This window comes from Telmatherina bonti, assembly GCF_933228915.1.
Source record: "Telmatherina bonti genome assembly, chromosome: 19".
Lineage (NCBI taxonomy): Eukaryota > Metazoa > Chordata > Actinopteri > Atheriniformes > Telmatherinidae > Telmatherina > Telmatherina bonti.
Window position 1 is genome coordinate 12,209,894 of NC_136617.1, and position 13,594 is coordinate 12,223,487.

Sequence of the window (13,594 nt, forward strand, 5' to 3'; positions counted from 1 at the left end):
TGTCCAGGTTCTGCTCTTTGCTCATATAGTTATGGGTAGTCTAGCCAACCATTACTTATGTAGCAATGGGGATGTTACCTGGTGCACTGAGAAGTACCTCGCTCTATTTTCCTAATACATTAATGTATAAATATATGTCAATATTGCCGTCTCTAACTTATTTCTCCTTTTTTCCGCAGGTCTTCCTGATTAAGTGCAATTGTACATGTTGATCTGTCTTTCCTGTTGTCTTCACCCCAACCAGTCGAGGCAGATGGCTGCCCTCCCTGAGCCGGGTTCTGCCGGAGGTTTTCTTCCTGTTAAAAGGGAGTTTTTTCCTTCCCACTGTCGCCGCGTGCAGCTCAGGATGGGGGATTGGATTGAAGTCATGACTCGATGTAATCAGTTGGTTTCTATTATAGGCTATGTATGAATTGTGTACAAGTGCCCTGTGACAACATTGTGGTGAAGTGGTGCTATACAAATAAAGTTGAATTGAATTAGGTTACCTGATGTTTGACGTCAATGCCGTAGAGGCCGTTCAGGTTTGCCTCGTGACAGTTTTTGTACCACCATCCTCCTTGATAAGATATGGCACAGCGGGTGATGAAAGGTGTTGGGTCCCGGTCTTTGGTGGAGAAGACCCTGTTGTTATGGTAACTCAGTGAGTCACCTTAAACCATGAGACATATCAGAAGGAGAGAAAGAGGAAGTTTTTATGCCATTGTTTTGTACGGGATTTCCTCCTGGTTAGCATTAACAGCAGAATTTTCCAGCTCTACCTGTTTATTTTTGTCTCACCTGCAGTGCCGCTGTACCCGCCCACAGACAGTTTGTAGTTCCTCTTGGACACCTCAAACGTTGAATACTTGGCAAACACAGTCTTGCCTTGATCTCGTAGGTCAACGCGCAGCATCATCTTCGTCATCCCTGTCAGGTTGTGGAGTTTCTCAAGACCTGGAAGAATTAAATCAATTGTTTAAAACTTGTAAGATTTTCTATCAGAAGCCAGTGGTTTCCCATTTGTTGCTCACGTTCAATTATCTGATGTATTCAACCTTCCTGTGAGCAAAAACTAGATTTCTCAAAGAAATCAATGTGTCAGTTTCACAAAGAGTCTCTTTCTCTCACCAAGCCAAAACTCTCCTTCCAAATCTCCAAATCCGTTAAGGTAATCTTTCCAACCTCTGAAGAAATCCACTGAACCGTCCTTCCTCCTCTGGAAGACCTGCGTATGAGAAACAAAACACTGAAAACCTCAGCAACACAACAGAGACTAAGACTGAGCAGCATTTCACTTTTAACCCATCAAGACATGCTGCAGCAAGACAACAAGGACAGCAAACTTCTTAACATAAATAAAGTGAAAACTCTTTTCTTGCAACATTAAAGCTGCAAACAATCCATAATGCAACAGTCCCATCCAGATAAATGTGTGACTGTGTTACTTTCCCAGCTGAAAAAACATAGTCTGGAGCTGTCAACATGCAGTTCAGCTCCAGGACACTTTTATGAGGATTGTATTCGGCATATTTGCTGGCGCTCAGAGACACATGAAAACTCTTAGATTTGACTTGTACCATCCAGCCTCCACCATCTGTCTCCATGTCACAATAAACCATCATTGACGCTCCAAGTTTCCCTTGAGGGAAAATCTCCACCACGCCCGACGTGTGGATGCCATTCAGCAGCTCCTGAGAGCAGTCGGTGGGGAAGGGGAACCTCAGTGTGCCTGGGAGGGAGAAGAAAGAGGAGGAAAATGCTGAAGACCTCTTCCAGTTAAGACCTGGGCATTGACCTAAAATCAGGAAAGTACCAGTGGTGAATTCAGTGGAGATTGTGGATAAGTATCGCCCTCCTCCTCCTCCTCCTCTTCCTCCTGCATGTAGCTGCACTGTGTACAGGGATCCAGGATGAAGTCTGCTCAGGCTGTACTGAGTTAATGTGCCGTCCACGACCACTTCCTGTCGCGGACAACACAGAAAGTCAAGAGTTGTCAACAGAATGAGGTGAATCTCTCGGGACACAACATTTCTATCCAACTGATTACCTTCACGAGAAAAAAAAAGTAGTTAAGACGAGTAACCTTTCTCACCTTTATTTCTTGACCCTCAGTCTGATAGGTCAATATGTAGCTTCCCACAGGCTGTGATGGTGGTTTCCATGACAACACAGCAGTGCGAGGTGTCACATTACTGGCCTGGAGGTCTCGTGGTCCATCATCCCTTGCACCTGAAGAGGAAAAGTAAGTTTCAGCTTTATGATCAGTCACTATTCTAATATTGTCATTGCATTGTTTAGTACTTAGATGCATCTGTTAATCACTAACCCTTCCATAAATGAATCAATACAAAACAATGCAACATTTTTTTTAAATACAGTATTTTACCTCTACAGACATATGCAATGATACTTTTTTTGTTTATTAGTGATATTTGGAATTTATCATGATTTATGCTTTATTTGAATGTATTCTGCATTTTGCATTCATAAAATAATATATAATAATAATTAGAATATGTAAATGTATCATTTTCTTTTCCTATTTATCGCAAAGGCAAACTTGTTTAATTACATTATGTTCAATTATATCATGGGGCGGCTGTAGCTCAGGAGGAAGAGCAGTTGTCCTTCAACAGGTAAGTTGAGGGATCAATTCCAGGCTTCCCCTGAAATGCCGAAGTGTCCTAGGGCAAGACACTGAACCCCAAACTGCCCCCCGATGTGCCCCTATCGGGGTATAAGTGTGTAGAATGAGTGTGTGTGTGAATGGGTGAATGTGACAAGAAGTGTAAAGCGCTTTGAGTGGTCTGTATGACTAGAAAAGCGCTATAGAAGTACAAGTCCATTTACCATCATATATTTATTTATTCTTCAGTGAGTGAAAACATATTGGATGGCTCATTAATATCGACTGAAGTGGTTTATTGACAAAAATACCATCCTTATTCATGAATATGCAGGAAAAAAGCTTGTAAATAGGTCTGCACAATCTGGCCACGATGCATGAAAGGGTTAAAGATGTACTAAAGGTAACGGTGTGAGAGAGTGTGGGTGCGTCTGTGTGCGGACCGCTGGTGGTGGTGAAGCTGGTGGTGGCTGGAGAACTCTCCATGCTGCCAAGCTGGCTGGTTATGGTGACGGTGTAGGTGGTGGATCCTTTCAGACCACTGAGCTGTTGCTCGGCTGCATTTCCAGACACTGTGATCCTCAACTCTGAATCTGTACAGACAAAAAACATCAACAAATGGCACCCGAGTACCAACTTTCTGCTATTTAATCCCACTACTTTAATGATAGGGTGCAGAAACTGTGCATTTAAATTTGTGTAAAATGAATGCCGAAGATAACTAAGGGGCTGTACTAGTTCCTCTTAAGTTAGCTAAAAATGGAAAGTTAAGAGAAGCTGCTCAGTCTGCTGCAGAAGCATTTAATAGGTAAGAAAAAAAGGTGAAAAACATCAATGTTTACCTGTTCCTGAGCCATAGACGATGGCGTATTTGTCAATGGTAGCCAATGCTGGACGCCACAATAACAAGGCTGTGGTGTCAGTGACGTTTATGGCGCGGAGGTCTGTGGGTGGGTCAGGGACTGAGGGGCATATAAAACTGCAGATATTAATAAGGAGCAAAAAAAGTAACTCCTCAATAAAACAGATATATGTTAACTGAATGGAATTTGTGCAAAAGAACAAAAACATTCACAAGAAAAGACATAAAAGTGACAGACAGAGCACTGAAATGCATCCAGGATTAGATGCCTCAGAGGAAACCTAAAATAAAAGCTACTCATCCTTTCCAGATTCACCACTTGCTACATATATTATGAAACACGCAATTTACTGCTATAAAAACAATAAAAAAAAATAAAAAAAAAAAAAAACAGGAAAAGATGCAGATGTTTTTTTTTCTCCGTTTTTTTTAAATACAAGCATCAGCTTAAATAAATGCAACATTTTTGCATTTACCGGCATTTTTCCAAATATGCGTTCAGGACTCACGTGTCATTACTAAATCTTTGATGGGATCGCTCTCATCTAGTCCGAGGGTAGAGATGATGGCAACCTCATAAGTAGATCCAGGAGAAAGTCGAGACAGATCGAGGGCGGAGTCCTCCGAGTCCACAGTCACTGACACCGGCTCACCTACGCGAGGACTGAGGATTACTTTTGGTTTCTACACATTATTAGATTCAAATGTAGAACACAACCTGGTTTTGTAATGAAAGAAAGATTTTAGGTACTTTTACAAAAAACTCTAAAGGTTTGCATATGCTTTGTCTTATTGTTAATAAAAAGTGGAAAATTCTAATTCAAATGTTATTGCTCTAAGATTCTTCCTCTTCTGCTTAAAAAAAACAAAAACACTGAAAAAAACCCAACAAGACAACATGCCCACAAACACAACGTGTCTTTACACTTTGATATGTATTAAGTTGCAAAAAAAAAAAAAAAAATCAGCATTGTCAAGAAACCTAGTAAATGTTGAACTGGACAAAGAACAGAAGTCCTAAAAGCCCATTTAATACATCTTGTGGAGCATATTTTAATATCATTGGTTAGGAATTTAGGAAGATGAACTCTTCGCCTCCTCTCAGACATGAAAGGTGGGTGGACATATCACAAGATCACACATTTAAAGACACGCAAACATCCAATTGAGATTTTAAAGACATTAACAATGGGAAAAAAAACCCATCACGACATCTTATTAAGTTGTTTTGTGTGGCTGCAGGTGGATGTGGCGCAGACATCAATAAATTTTTATTTTATTTATTGTTTAAAGTTTTACTGCTGGATATAATTTTCCACGTTTTTGGCAAGTGAAATATAGAATCCACAGAGGATGATTATTTCAATGAAAATATTGGTTTCAGTTAAATTGAATCAAAGAGATATTTCTGGATTTATCTCCGTCTACTTGTGACCGTAATTCCAGGCATTAGGCTGCTACAGTTTTCCACACAATTTCAATCCTGCAACTTAAACAATAATGTGGCCAATATATGGCTTTTTAATAGCTATAGGATCATTTTACACTTTATCCACACACCATCATCACGTAAAACACACAAAGAAATACAGATGATGCAGCCTTCAAGGTAGAGGTAGCCAATGTGGCTGTTGAAGAAGGAAATAGAGCTGCTGCATGTTCGGGGAAGGTGCAGTTTATATGTAGGTGCACTCTGTAGTCTGGAGATGATTATGATATGATGATTAAAAAAAATTAAAAAGGAGATTAATTTTTTCCTTACCATCATCTGCGTGGGTGTAAGTGACTTTAAAACCATCTACAGGACTCTTTGGTTTGGTCCATGACACGGTCAGAGAGTTTTCTGTCACCTTACTGAACACTATGTTAGTTGGAGGCTCTGGACCTGGAGGGTAATAAGAAGATAATAAGAGTGGTAATTAAAGGAGATGGAAGAAGGGAAGAAGGATAATTATAGGATGAAATAAAAGGAGCAAAAAAAAAAAAAAAAAAGAGAAACTGAAGACATACATAAAAGAAAAAGAAAAGAGGCAAAAGACTACATGGATTTCAGGAAACAGACAACAACAGATACTGAAAGTGTGAAAACAGTGTGTGCACATTAATATTTATTCATTCACACATTTGCTATTAGTGCTTCAATGAGTTTATGTGTATATATGTACAGTGCAAACATATATACAGTATACAAATCATATACAGACAAATGGTGTAACAATTAAGTGCAGATGATGGACCCTGGGTAGCAGCAATGAGAGAATTAAGTCTTAATACAGCAGTTAGCTGGTCAGCCAAACCTGAAAATGAAGGCTCGGCAGGAATAAATGATCAGGAAACAAAAGAAGAAGGGGATTATTTACAGTGAATGAACACAAATACATTTAGGATATTAATGGGATACAATAATTAAAGCTTTTTTTTCATATTTTTATTTATTTATTTTTTTAACCTGAGCAGTTTTAAATGTTTAGAGATTTGTGTTACAATAATCTCATTCTTTAAAGTCAAATTGTGTGTGTACCACACTGTTGAGCTGAACGGTACTGGTACACACTCTCATCTGATCTTATAAACTCTAATGAAGTTACACAATAAATCAACTTGATGATTTATCATTTTCTTTTAAAATCAGTTCAGAATTTCCATGTTTTGTGCTTGGGACAGATGGGGAAAGACAGACGTACAGAGACCAGCCATGGTCTTACCCTGGTTTGGGTGAGAGGTGAAGGGGGTGTCAGTGAAGCTGGCTGTTAGCTTACCCTGAATGAGAGAAGACCAGAGCAGCAGTGAATGAGTGGTGTTATGTTGCTACTGTTGTTTTTGATGTCAGCTCAGTTGACTATATAAAATGACCGAAGGCTGAGCAGGCTGTAGAGCGGAGTCCCCCAAGGCTCAGTGTAAGGACCTCTTCTGTTTGATATTTAACTGCTCTAAGTACTTTTAAATGAATCGCTTTGCTCTCTGTTGCACTTCATGAAATTTAAATCACAATATAACTATGAAAATGAACCTGTAACTAGTTTAAAATAATTTAGATGGTAAGAGAAAAGTTCCATTATTTAATATGTATTTGCAAGCATGCAATATTCACCCCATCTCTTGCATTGAGACAAAACCTCACTCTTGATCATAATCAAATTGTAGGCCAGGGCTGGGTAACTCTGGTCCTTGAGGGCCACAGTCTTGCAAGTGTTAGGAGTTTCCCTGTGGTAACACACCTGACACCCATTAGACTTAATCAGCAGGATTTTGTGTCTACTACTTACCCACTGATTTGAGTTAGATGTGTTGTAGTGGGAAACTCTCACCACTTGTAAGACCGCAGCCCTCAAGGACTAGAGTTGCCCACCCCTGCCATAGACTGTATATAAAAGATGCATTTACCTACGTCCCCCAGAAATTAAAGTAAATGTCAACTAAAGGCTAGCAATACCCTTGGCTGCTAGACACTAGCACAGAGGTCTCTATCTTGGTCCTGCGAGGTCCTCACTCTAGTAGGTTTCCTGTGTATTTCTGCTTCAACACACCTGAATCAAATTAAATCGATTTAAAGGTCTGTCAGGTTCTGCACAAACAACCAATAATTTGAATCAGCTGTGTTGGAGAAAGGATACATGGAAAACTTGCTGGACTGCAGACCTTGTAGGACTGAGTTGGAGACCTCTGCGCTAGATGCTTGGTTGCTAGACGCTAGGCTGCTAGACGCTAGCTCCAATATGAAATTAATAGGGAAGTATCTCCCTCAAGCTAACCCAATATAGATACATCTGGCCCTGAGGACACCAAAATGGTTTAATGTTAAACTTCAGGGTACAAACTAATCAACAATCAATGGTGTCACCAGGCTATAGTGGCCACTGGTGTCAAATTGCATCTGAGGTTTGACATCAAATAACAGTTTGTGTTTTCAGTAAAGAGTGTATTGATTATTATGATGCAGTTCATGAATATGACTATTTTACATATTCATGAAAGCTGAAGAATGAGTGCACAAAAACAGCATTAACACAAAACAACTTCCTTCATGGGATTGCTCAACATCATCGTGTGCGGATAAACAATGAAAGCAGGTATGTAAGTAGACATGTTTAGATGAGAAAACACATGAGAAGACAAATTTAAAACTGTAAATAAAGCTTACAGCTTTCAAGAGCAGAGGAGCTCTTCAGTGATTAGTTAACAGCTGAATGTGTGTTGAAATCAGAACGACATAAAGTGCAGTGAAGATAAAAGGCATGAATGGCCTTTTTAACTTGAACAGATTGAAACTTATGGAGGGACGAGATCAAGACGAAAGGAGCAAGTTTTCTGAACAAGACTTGACAACATTGAAAGCAACGTTGCAGCATTGCATGGCAGGAATTCATGTTGTTCTACTGTCACAATGGCTTGTACCTGTACTGATGACAAGCTTGTGCAGTCTGGACAGAAGGCCAGGACTCTTTCCAAGCAGGGTCAAGGTATATTCAGTCTGCGGAAGGAGATCTTCAAACTGGAAAGAGCGAGCTGAACCAGGAAGTACTTTTTTAAAGGCCTTATCGCGCTTTGTTGGTTCGATTATTGTGCTGCTTTGGATCTTTGGAATCTGGGTGACAGAGCTTTTGGGTACTCTGTTATCAACTTCAGCACCTTGAGTGCCTGATTTTGGGCTTTTAGTATTTGGATCTCCATCCTGTTCTTGTTTTCTTTCCTCCTGTACAGGCCTTTCTTTGTCATCAGATTCCGTTATGTTCACAACAAAGCTTTTGTACTTCCCTTCTGGTGAGTCCCATACCACTGTAAATCCATCTGAGGTCCGGTTGGTAACTCCAACAAAGTCCAGAGGTTCTCTGAGGGCTCCAGAAGAAACATCTGTTGCAGCATCTTTTGTCTCTTCATTTTCAGGATCAAATCCATGTATCTCAGTATGCTCTCCCTTTTGGCTCTCAGTGACAGTGTGCATGCTGGGATGCTGTGTACTAACAGTTTTCATTGGTAGTTGTTTCTTTGCAGCTGTGACTGGTCTTGAGGCTTTTGAATCAGACTTGATGGATGGTCGACCTCTATCTCTAGCACCAATATTTCGGCCAGTATCAGTTCTCTCTTTAAGGATGTCAGAATCTGAGGTTTCTTCACTTTGGATCAAAACATCATCTCCCTTTCCTAATTCATAATTCCTTGTGCTGGCAGTCGCTATGTGGCCATCTGTTTGGGCACTTTGATTAACTTTTGCAGTTTGATGGGATGCTTTATCAGACTGGTTAATTTGGGACTGCTGCCCTGATTGAGTTTCAGCGTTATCAGGGATTCTCTCTTTTTCCAGTTGACCATCCTGACTTCTCGTAGGAAATCGACTGCTTGCATTAAGCTTTCCGGTTGGAGAAGGCCTGTGCATGGGACCTCTTTGTGGAGGAAGCCTCACGTTTGTACGGGTCCTGTTATGGAAAAATCCTCCATGTGGCTGTGGGCGACGAACATTTGGACGGCGAGAGAAAGGCACCCCACTACCTCTGGTGGTCTGATTAAACTCACTGGATAAGTTTGGAGAAATCCTTGTTCTAGCTCCTTCTTTCCCATTTCTCATTAGTACACTACCAGTTGGAAGAGAATCTCTGGAAACTGGCAGGTCCGTGGGAAACACCTGCTCTCTTTGTGTACCTGTTTCACCAGTTAAAGGTTTAGAGGGATGAGTCAAACTAGGATGAAATCGATTCGGAAAGGGGCGACGTTGGAAACCCCCTTTTGGAGGTGGACGGCGGACAGGAATTTGTTCTCTACCTGTCATCATTCTTTTGTTGTCTCCAGGTGATGCAGCTGTGTTTATTCTGTCTTCTTCAATGCTTGTATCCTTCACAGGTGTATTTTGAAGTGAGGACAATTCATCTGAAGCAGGTGAAGACGGTGACAATGATGATTCACCTGTGGACTGAAGTCTGCTCTCATTCTGTCTTCCTGGGATGGGATGCATTTTTGGAGGTGTGTGGTGTAAATTCTGTTCATCAGATCCCCCTGATCGTGGAACTTCACTGTCTACAGGTGATGCAGAGCCAGTGAAAGTCTCAGTTTTATCAACATGCAGTTCGTTGCTCCCAAGGGACTCAGATTCATCTGAGCTGGAAGAGGATGGAGACCAAACAGATGATGGTGGTGACGATGAGGCTGAAATTAAATATGTTAGTATAGATGATTGTTTTGATGAGGATGAATCTGAGGTTGATGGATGTGACGATGACTTTGATGTTAATGAAGATGATGAAGAGGAGAATGGGGACATCGGTTTCAGCCCCCTTAAAATCTGCCTCCTCACTGTTTCTGCGTCTCCTGCGATGGTCAAAGGTTTGGACATGTGGACTGATATCGTTGTGATGTTTGAATTGTCAAAAGTATCTGTTATGAGCTTATGTAAAGGATCCGTTTTGAAGTCAGAGTCTGTTTCTCCATTAGGGGGTGTATCACTTGGGTTCATGCTTAATGTGTTCCCTTCCAGCTCCACCCCACCCTCTTTACATCCATTTCCTATGTTCTTCAGTGGGAATCTGAAGTGTGTCACTTTAATTCTATTCATACATTTCTTCTCTTGGCTTTGAACAGTCCCAGTTGGCTTTGAAGACACTGGATAAGTGTCATTTGAGCCAACAGCAGCTGTTGGTTCCTCTGAGCTGTGTTGCCTGTTTGCTTCTGAATCAGTCTCAGCTGGACTTTCCTCATTCCTTTTTACATTCAGGTCTCTCACAGCGTCTCCAACACCGAGGGCATCTGGTTTAAGTTTATCTTCATCATTTGTCACCACAATTGTGCCATTTTTCAAAGGGTCGGGGACAAAAGTTTTGCCTCCAAACAAAACTCCAGTTTCATTGACTCGGAATGAGCCTGGGACCTTAAGTCTTGATGATATAGGTCGTCTGAAGACTCTAGTGCCATTTCTTGCCAACATTTTGCCAACAGAAGGTTTAGCCCTGGCCGTCCCAGTAACAGAAGAACCTCTATTGGAGTCACCATTTTCTCTGCCTCTTACAGATGTAGCCTCTCCACTGCCCTGTTGGTTAAGTGTTCCCACTTCAGGTGAAGGATTTAAATCTTGGTCCATGTTGGCAGCATCTTGTCCAGGTGCTTTTGTGACCTGCGTGGTTAAAGCCTTTGTGGAACCCCCTGGTAAAGTCTTGCCTAAAGATGTGAGGGGAGTGAGTATTTGGATTAAACGTTAAGGTCATCACATGAAGCTGTTAATAATCCAGATGAGGTTGTATCTATTAAAGGAAGAGAAGCAGTTTTAATATTTATAATTTCACTGTCAAGGAAACCAGACTTAACATGGTTTAGTCAGTTATTAAACAACAAAACAAATAAAACCAGTGGTGTCCACATGAAACCTGTGAAGAGAACTTTAAAACATTATTAATGTTTTAGTTGGTCTTGCTTGGAGTTTGTGTCACTGGTGAGAAAGAAATATCCTGCCTGAGCTCAGCAGCAGCAGATGGGAAACATTACTTCATTAACTTTAACAGACTGTGATGTAATGTGTTTTATATGATGTGATACAGAAAATTATGAGGTGTCGGGATACAAACGTTCACTAAGCAGCACCAAATGTGCATTTACTTGCATACAGCCAGAGCCAGAAATACTTGAACTGGATGATTTCGTGTTTGCATATTTCATTCATTTTCCATTTTGTATTGTTGAACCTGTTGCTGCTATCCTACAGAAACTTTTGTTGAACACCAATTAATAGTTTGAAAGTGATTTTGGGGTGTTCAACTAATATGTTTACGACTTACCAGGAACTGCCTGTGTGGTTGCTGGCTGGCTTTGGCTTGCTCCCTTCTCCGCCACCAGTATGATGTCGTACAAACGCCCGGCCTCCAGCTGCTGGATGTGGGCAGAATTTCTGCCAGCTTCTACGGTCATTTCTTGAGTCCTCCCTGTGCCGTCACTGGGTGTGATGGTCAAACGATACCTGTCAATCTCACCCTGTGACTCCTCCCATTGGACCACGGCTGACGTTGTGGTTGTCTTGACCACTTGGAGGTTTGTTGGGCCAGAAATGACTGATGATAAAGATGATGCAGAGAAAGAAAATGCAAAACAGATTATGGTTTTTACTCGCTGTGTCCTAATTGGTCATTATGAAAGACTGAGATTCAATCCCTCAGTCTGAGCTAGACTCACAGCTTCAGTCTTCGTCTTCCCTGCAGCTGCCACAGATTACATCTTTCACAGGAAGGGCAGCATTGAGGATGTTTAAATCTCGCTGCCAGTTCTGTGATTTGAGCTGCTCACACGTGCCAATGTGTTGGTCAGAGATCTCTCTCCTTACAGCACATTTTACAATTCAATTTTCTACATTGGAAGCAATTTACATTTTTCTGCAAAGTAGATTTTCCTTTCTGATTTCAGCTTTTGCTATAAGGGAAAATTCCCCTTACGTAGCCGTTTAACAAAATGTACATAGTCAAAGAGAAAGATCGAAGAAAATTAAATCCATAAACTGCTTCAGTGAGATAAACTCCAGTTTCAGTCTCATCCTTATGATTTGGATGATTTTTTTCCTCAAGAAGAGAAAGCTACTATGATTCCTCAAGTATCAGTAAACAAAAGGCAAGAATCTCACGGGTCATAAACTCGGTGGAGCTCTCGGCGCCGCTCCTGCCATCGATCTGGCCGACGATGGTTGCCGTGTACTCCTGACCAGCTGCCAGGCCTGTCTGTGTGAAGGTCGTCATGCTGCCATCCACCATGACTTTGATCTGTTGGTCGCTCTTCTTCTGCAGAGTCAGAAGAGACAAAGTCCTGTCACTAAGTGCTGCAAAGATTATCGATGTGAGCAGCTGTTAACACCAAAGCTGAGGTGTTAATCTAGTCTACCAAGCAAGGTCTGAAAGCAAGGCCAGCAGCAGTGGGATTTTCCACAAAAACAATGCAATAGAATCGAATGAAAGTTCTTGTTTTTCATCTGTAATGTTGTTGCCATGTGTTTTCTCTGCTGTAATTTCACAGTCCTCAACTACTGATGTGACGACTGTAGATATACTCTGCTTTTAGTCCAGAAGAGATTTAAAGTGATGACAGTCTCTTAACTGGAAAACACGGTGTGTACACGTCCATACACATGGAGTATTGTACAAAAGTTTCATTATGTTCCTCTTTTTTCAATAATTTGCTTTCAACAAACCAGGCTAGCTTATAATCTTTTAAAGTAATCTTGAGTGATGGTGCTCAAAGTCATTATTTATTTTCAAACTCAATATATCTGACAATTTTCAAAAAGCATCATATTACTTATTTATGTGTTTAAGTTAATGACAACACTGGCATGTAAATCCATTTTAAAAAAAAAAAAAAAAAAAAAAAAAAAAGGCGTTTAACTCAAAAGATGAGACAGTTTTGCAAAGAACCTGTTTCGTTTTGTATGTTTAGGCCCTTTGTTACTTGCAGTCTGTCACAATGACACAAAATTTGTTGGATATTTTTACGGCTACAAAAAACCAACAACAACGACAAAAAAAAACAAAAAACTCAAACACTTTTACAGATATCATATAGGATATTTGCAAAAAGTGGTGATTCTCAAAGATGTTCAAGCCAAAAATATGTGAGTGTGAAGCATTTTGTCCAGAAAAAGTTTAAAAATCTTGACAAGTGCAATATCTACAACAGATGATGAGTATCTATGGGTGATGTTTTTTAGAAGTCGGAGAATAAAACCCAACAAACACCTGGCATAAGACTGACAGATGCATCTGGCTTTTCAGTTCATCCATCATCTGTCTCATCAGAAATGGTCTCCTTGGAAGGGTGGCTGTCAGGAAGTCATTCTTCTCACACTAAAACTGGAAGAAAAGGCTGAAGTATGCCAAATGACGTAAGGACTGGACAGAAAACCAGTGGCAACTGGTCTGATGGAGTGATGAATCCTCTGCAGAGTGCAGACTTTGACATTATTGAAGCAAAGCGGGACCATCTGGACATAAGGCCTCCAGAAACATCCTAAGAAGAGCTTTGAAAAGTCCTTTAAGCAGCTTGGAAAACTGTTTCTGAAGACCTTTTAAGAAATTACAAGAAAGTCTGTTTAAGAGAGTTCAATCCTTCAACCTCACTAAAATGACAAACTACTTTGTCTTTTTCATTGCATTTCATTTATGTTT

General features: G+C 40.6%; 1 protein-coding gene across 3 annotated transcripts in view; it reads right to left on the minus strand.

Moving 5' to 3' along the window:
- Positions 1 to 13,594, minus strand: part of LOC306770113 (tenascin-like) — a 63,108-nt gene that overhangs the window by 3,088 nt on the left and 46,426 nt on the right. For 2 of the 3 annotated variants that reach the window (XM_079258917.1, XM_079258918.1), the window contains 13 exons: positions 12,061 to 12,214; positions 11,228 to 11,497; positions 7,866 to 10,613; positions 5,233 to 5,355; positions 3,980 to 4,123; positions 3,451 to 3,570; positions 3,052 to 3,201; positions 2,075 to 2,211; positions 1,796 to 1,943; positions 1,560 to 1,711; positions 1,111 to 1,207; positions 781 to 936; positions 489 to 652 (listed from right to left, as the gene is read on the minus strand). In XM_079258917.1, coding sequence (XP_079115043.1) covers positions 489 to 652; positions 781 to 936; positions 1,111 to 1,207; positions 1,560 to 1,711; positions 1,796 to 1,943; positions 2,075 to 2,211; positions 3,052 to 3,201; positions 3,451 to 3,570; positions 3,980 to 4,123; positions 5,233 to 5,355; positions 7,866 to 10,613; positions 11,228 to 11,497; positions 12,061 to 12,214 — 4,563 coding nt within the window. The remainder of the gene's footprint in view (positions 1 to 488; positions 653 to 780; positions 937 to 1,110; positions 1,208 to 1,559; positions 1,712 to 1,795; positions 1,944 to 2,074; positions 2,212 to 3,051; positions 3,202 to 3,450; positions 3,571 to 3,979; positions 4,124 to 5,232; positions 5,356 to 7,865; positions 10,614 to 11,227; positions 11,498 to 12,060; positions 12,215 to 13,594) is intronic. The other variant, XM_079258919.1, reaches the window with a different exon arrangement.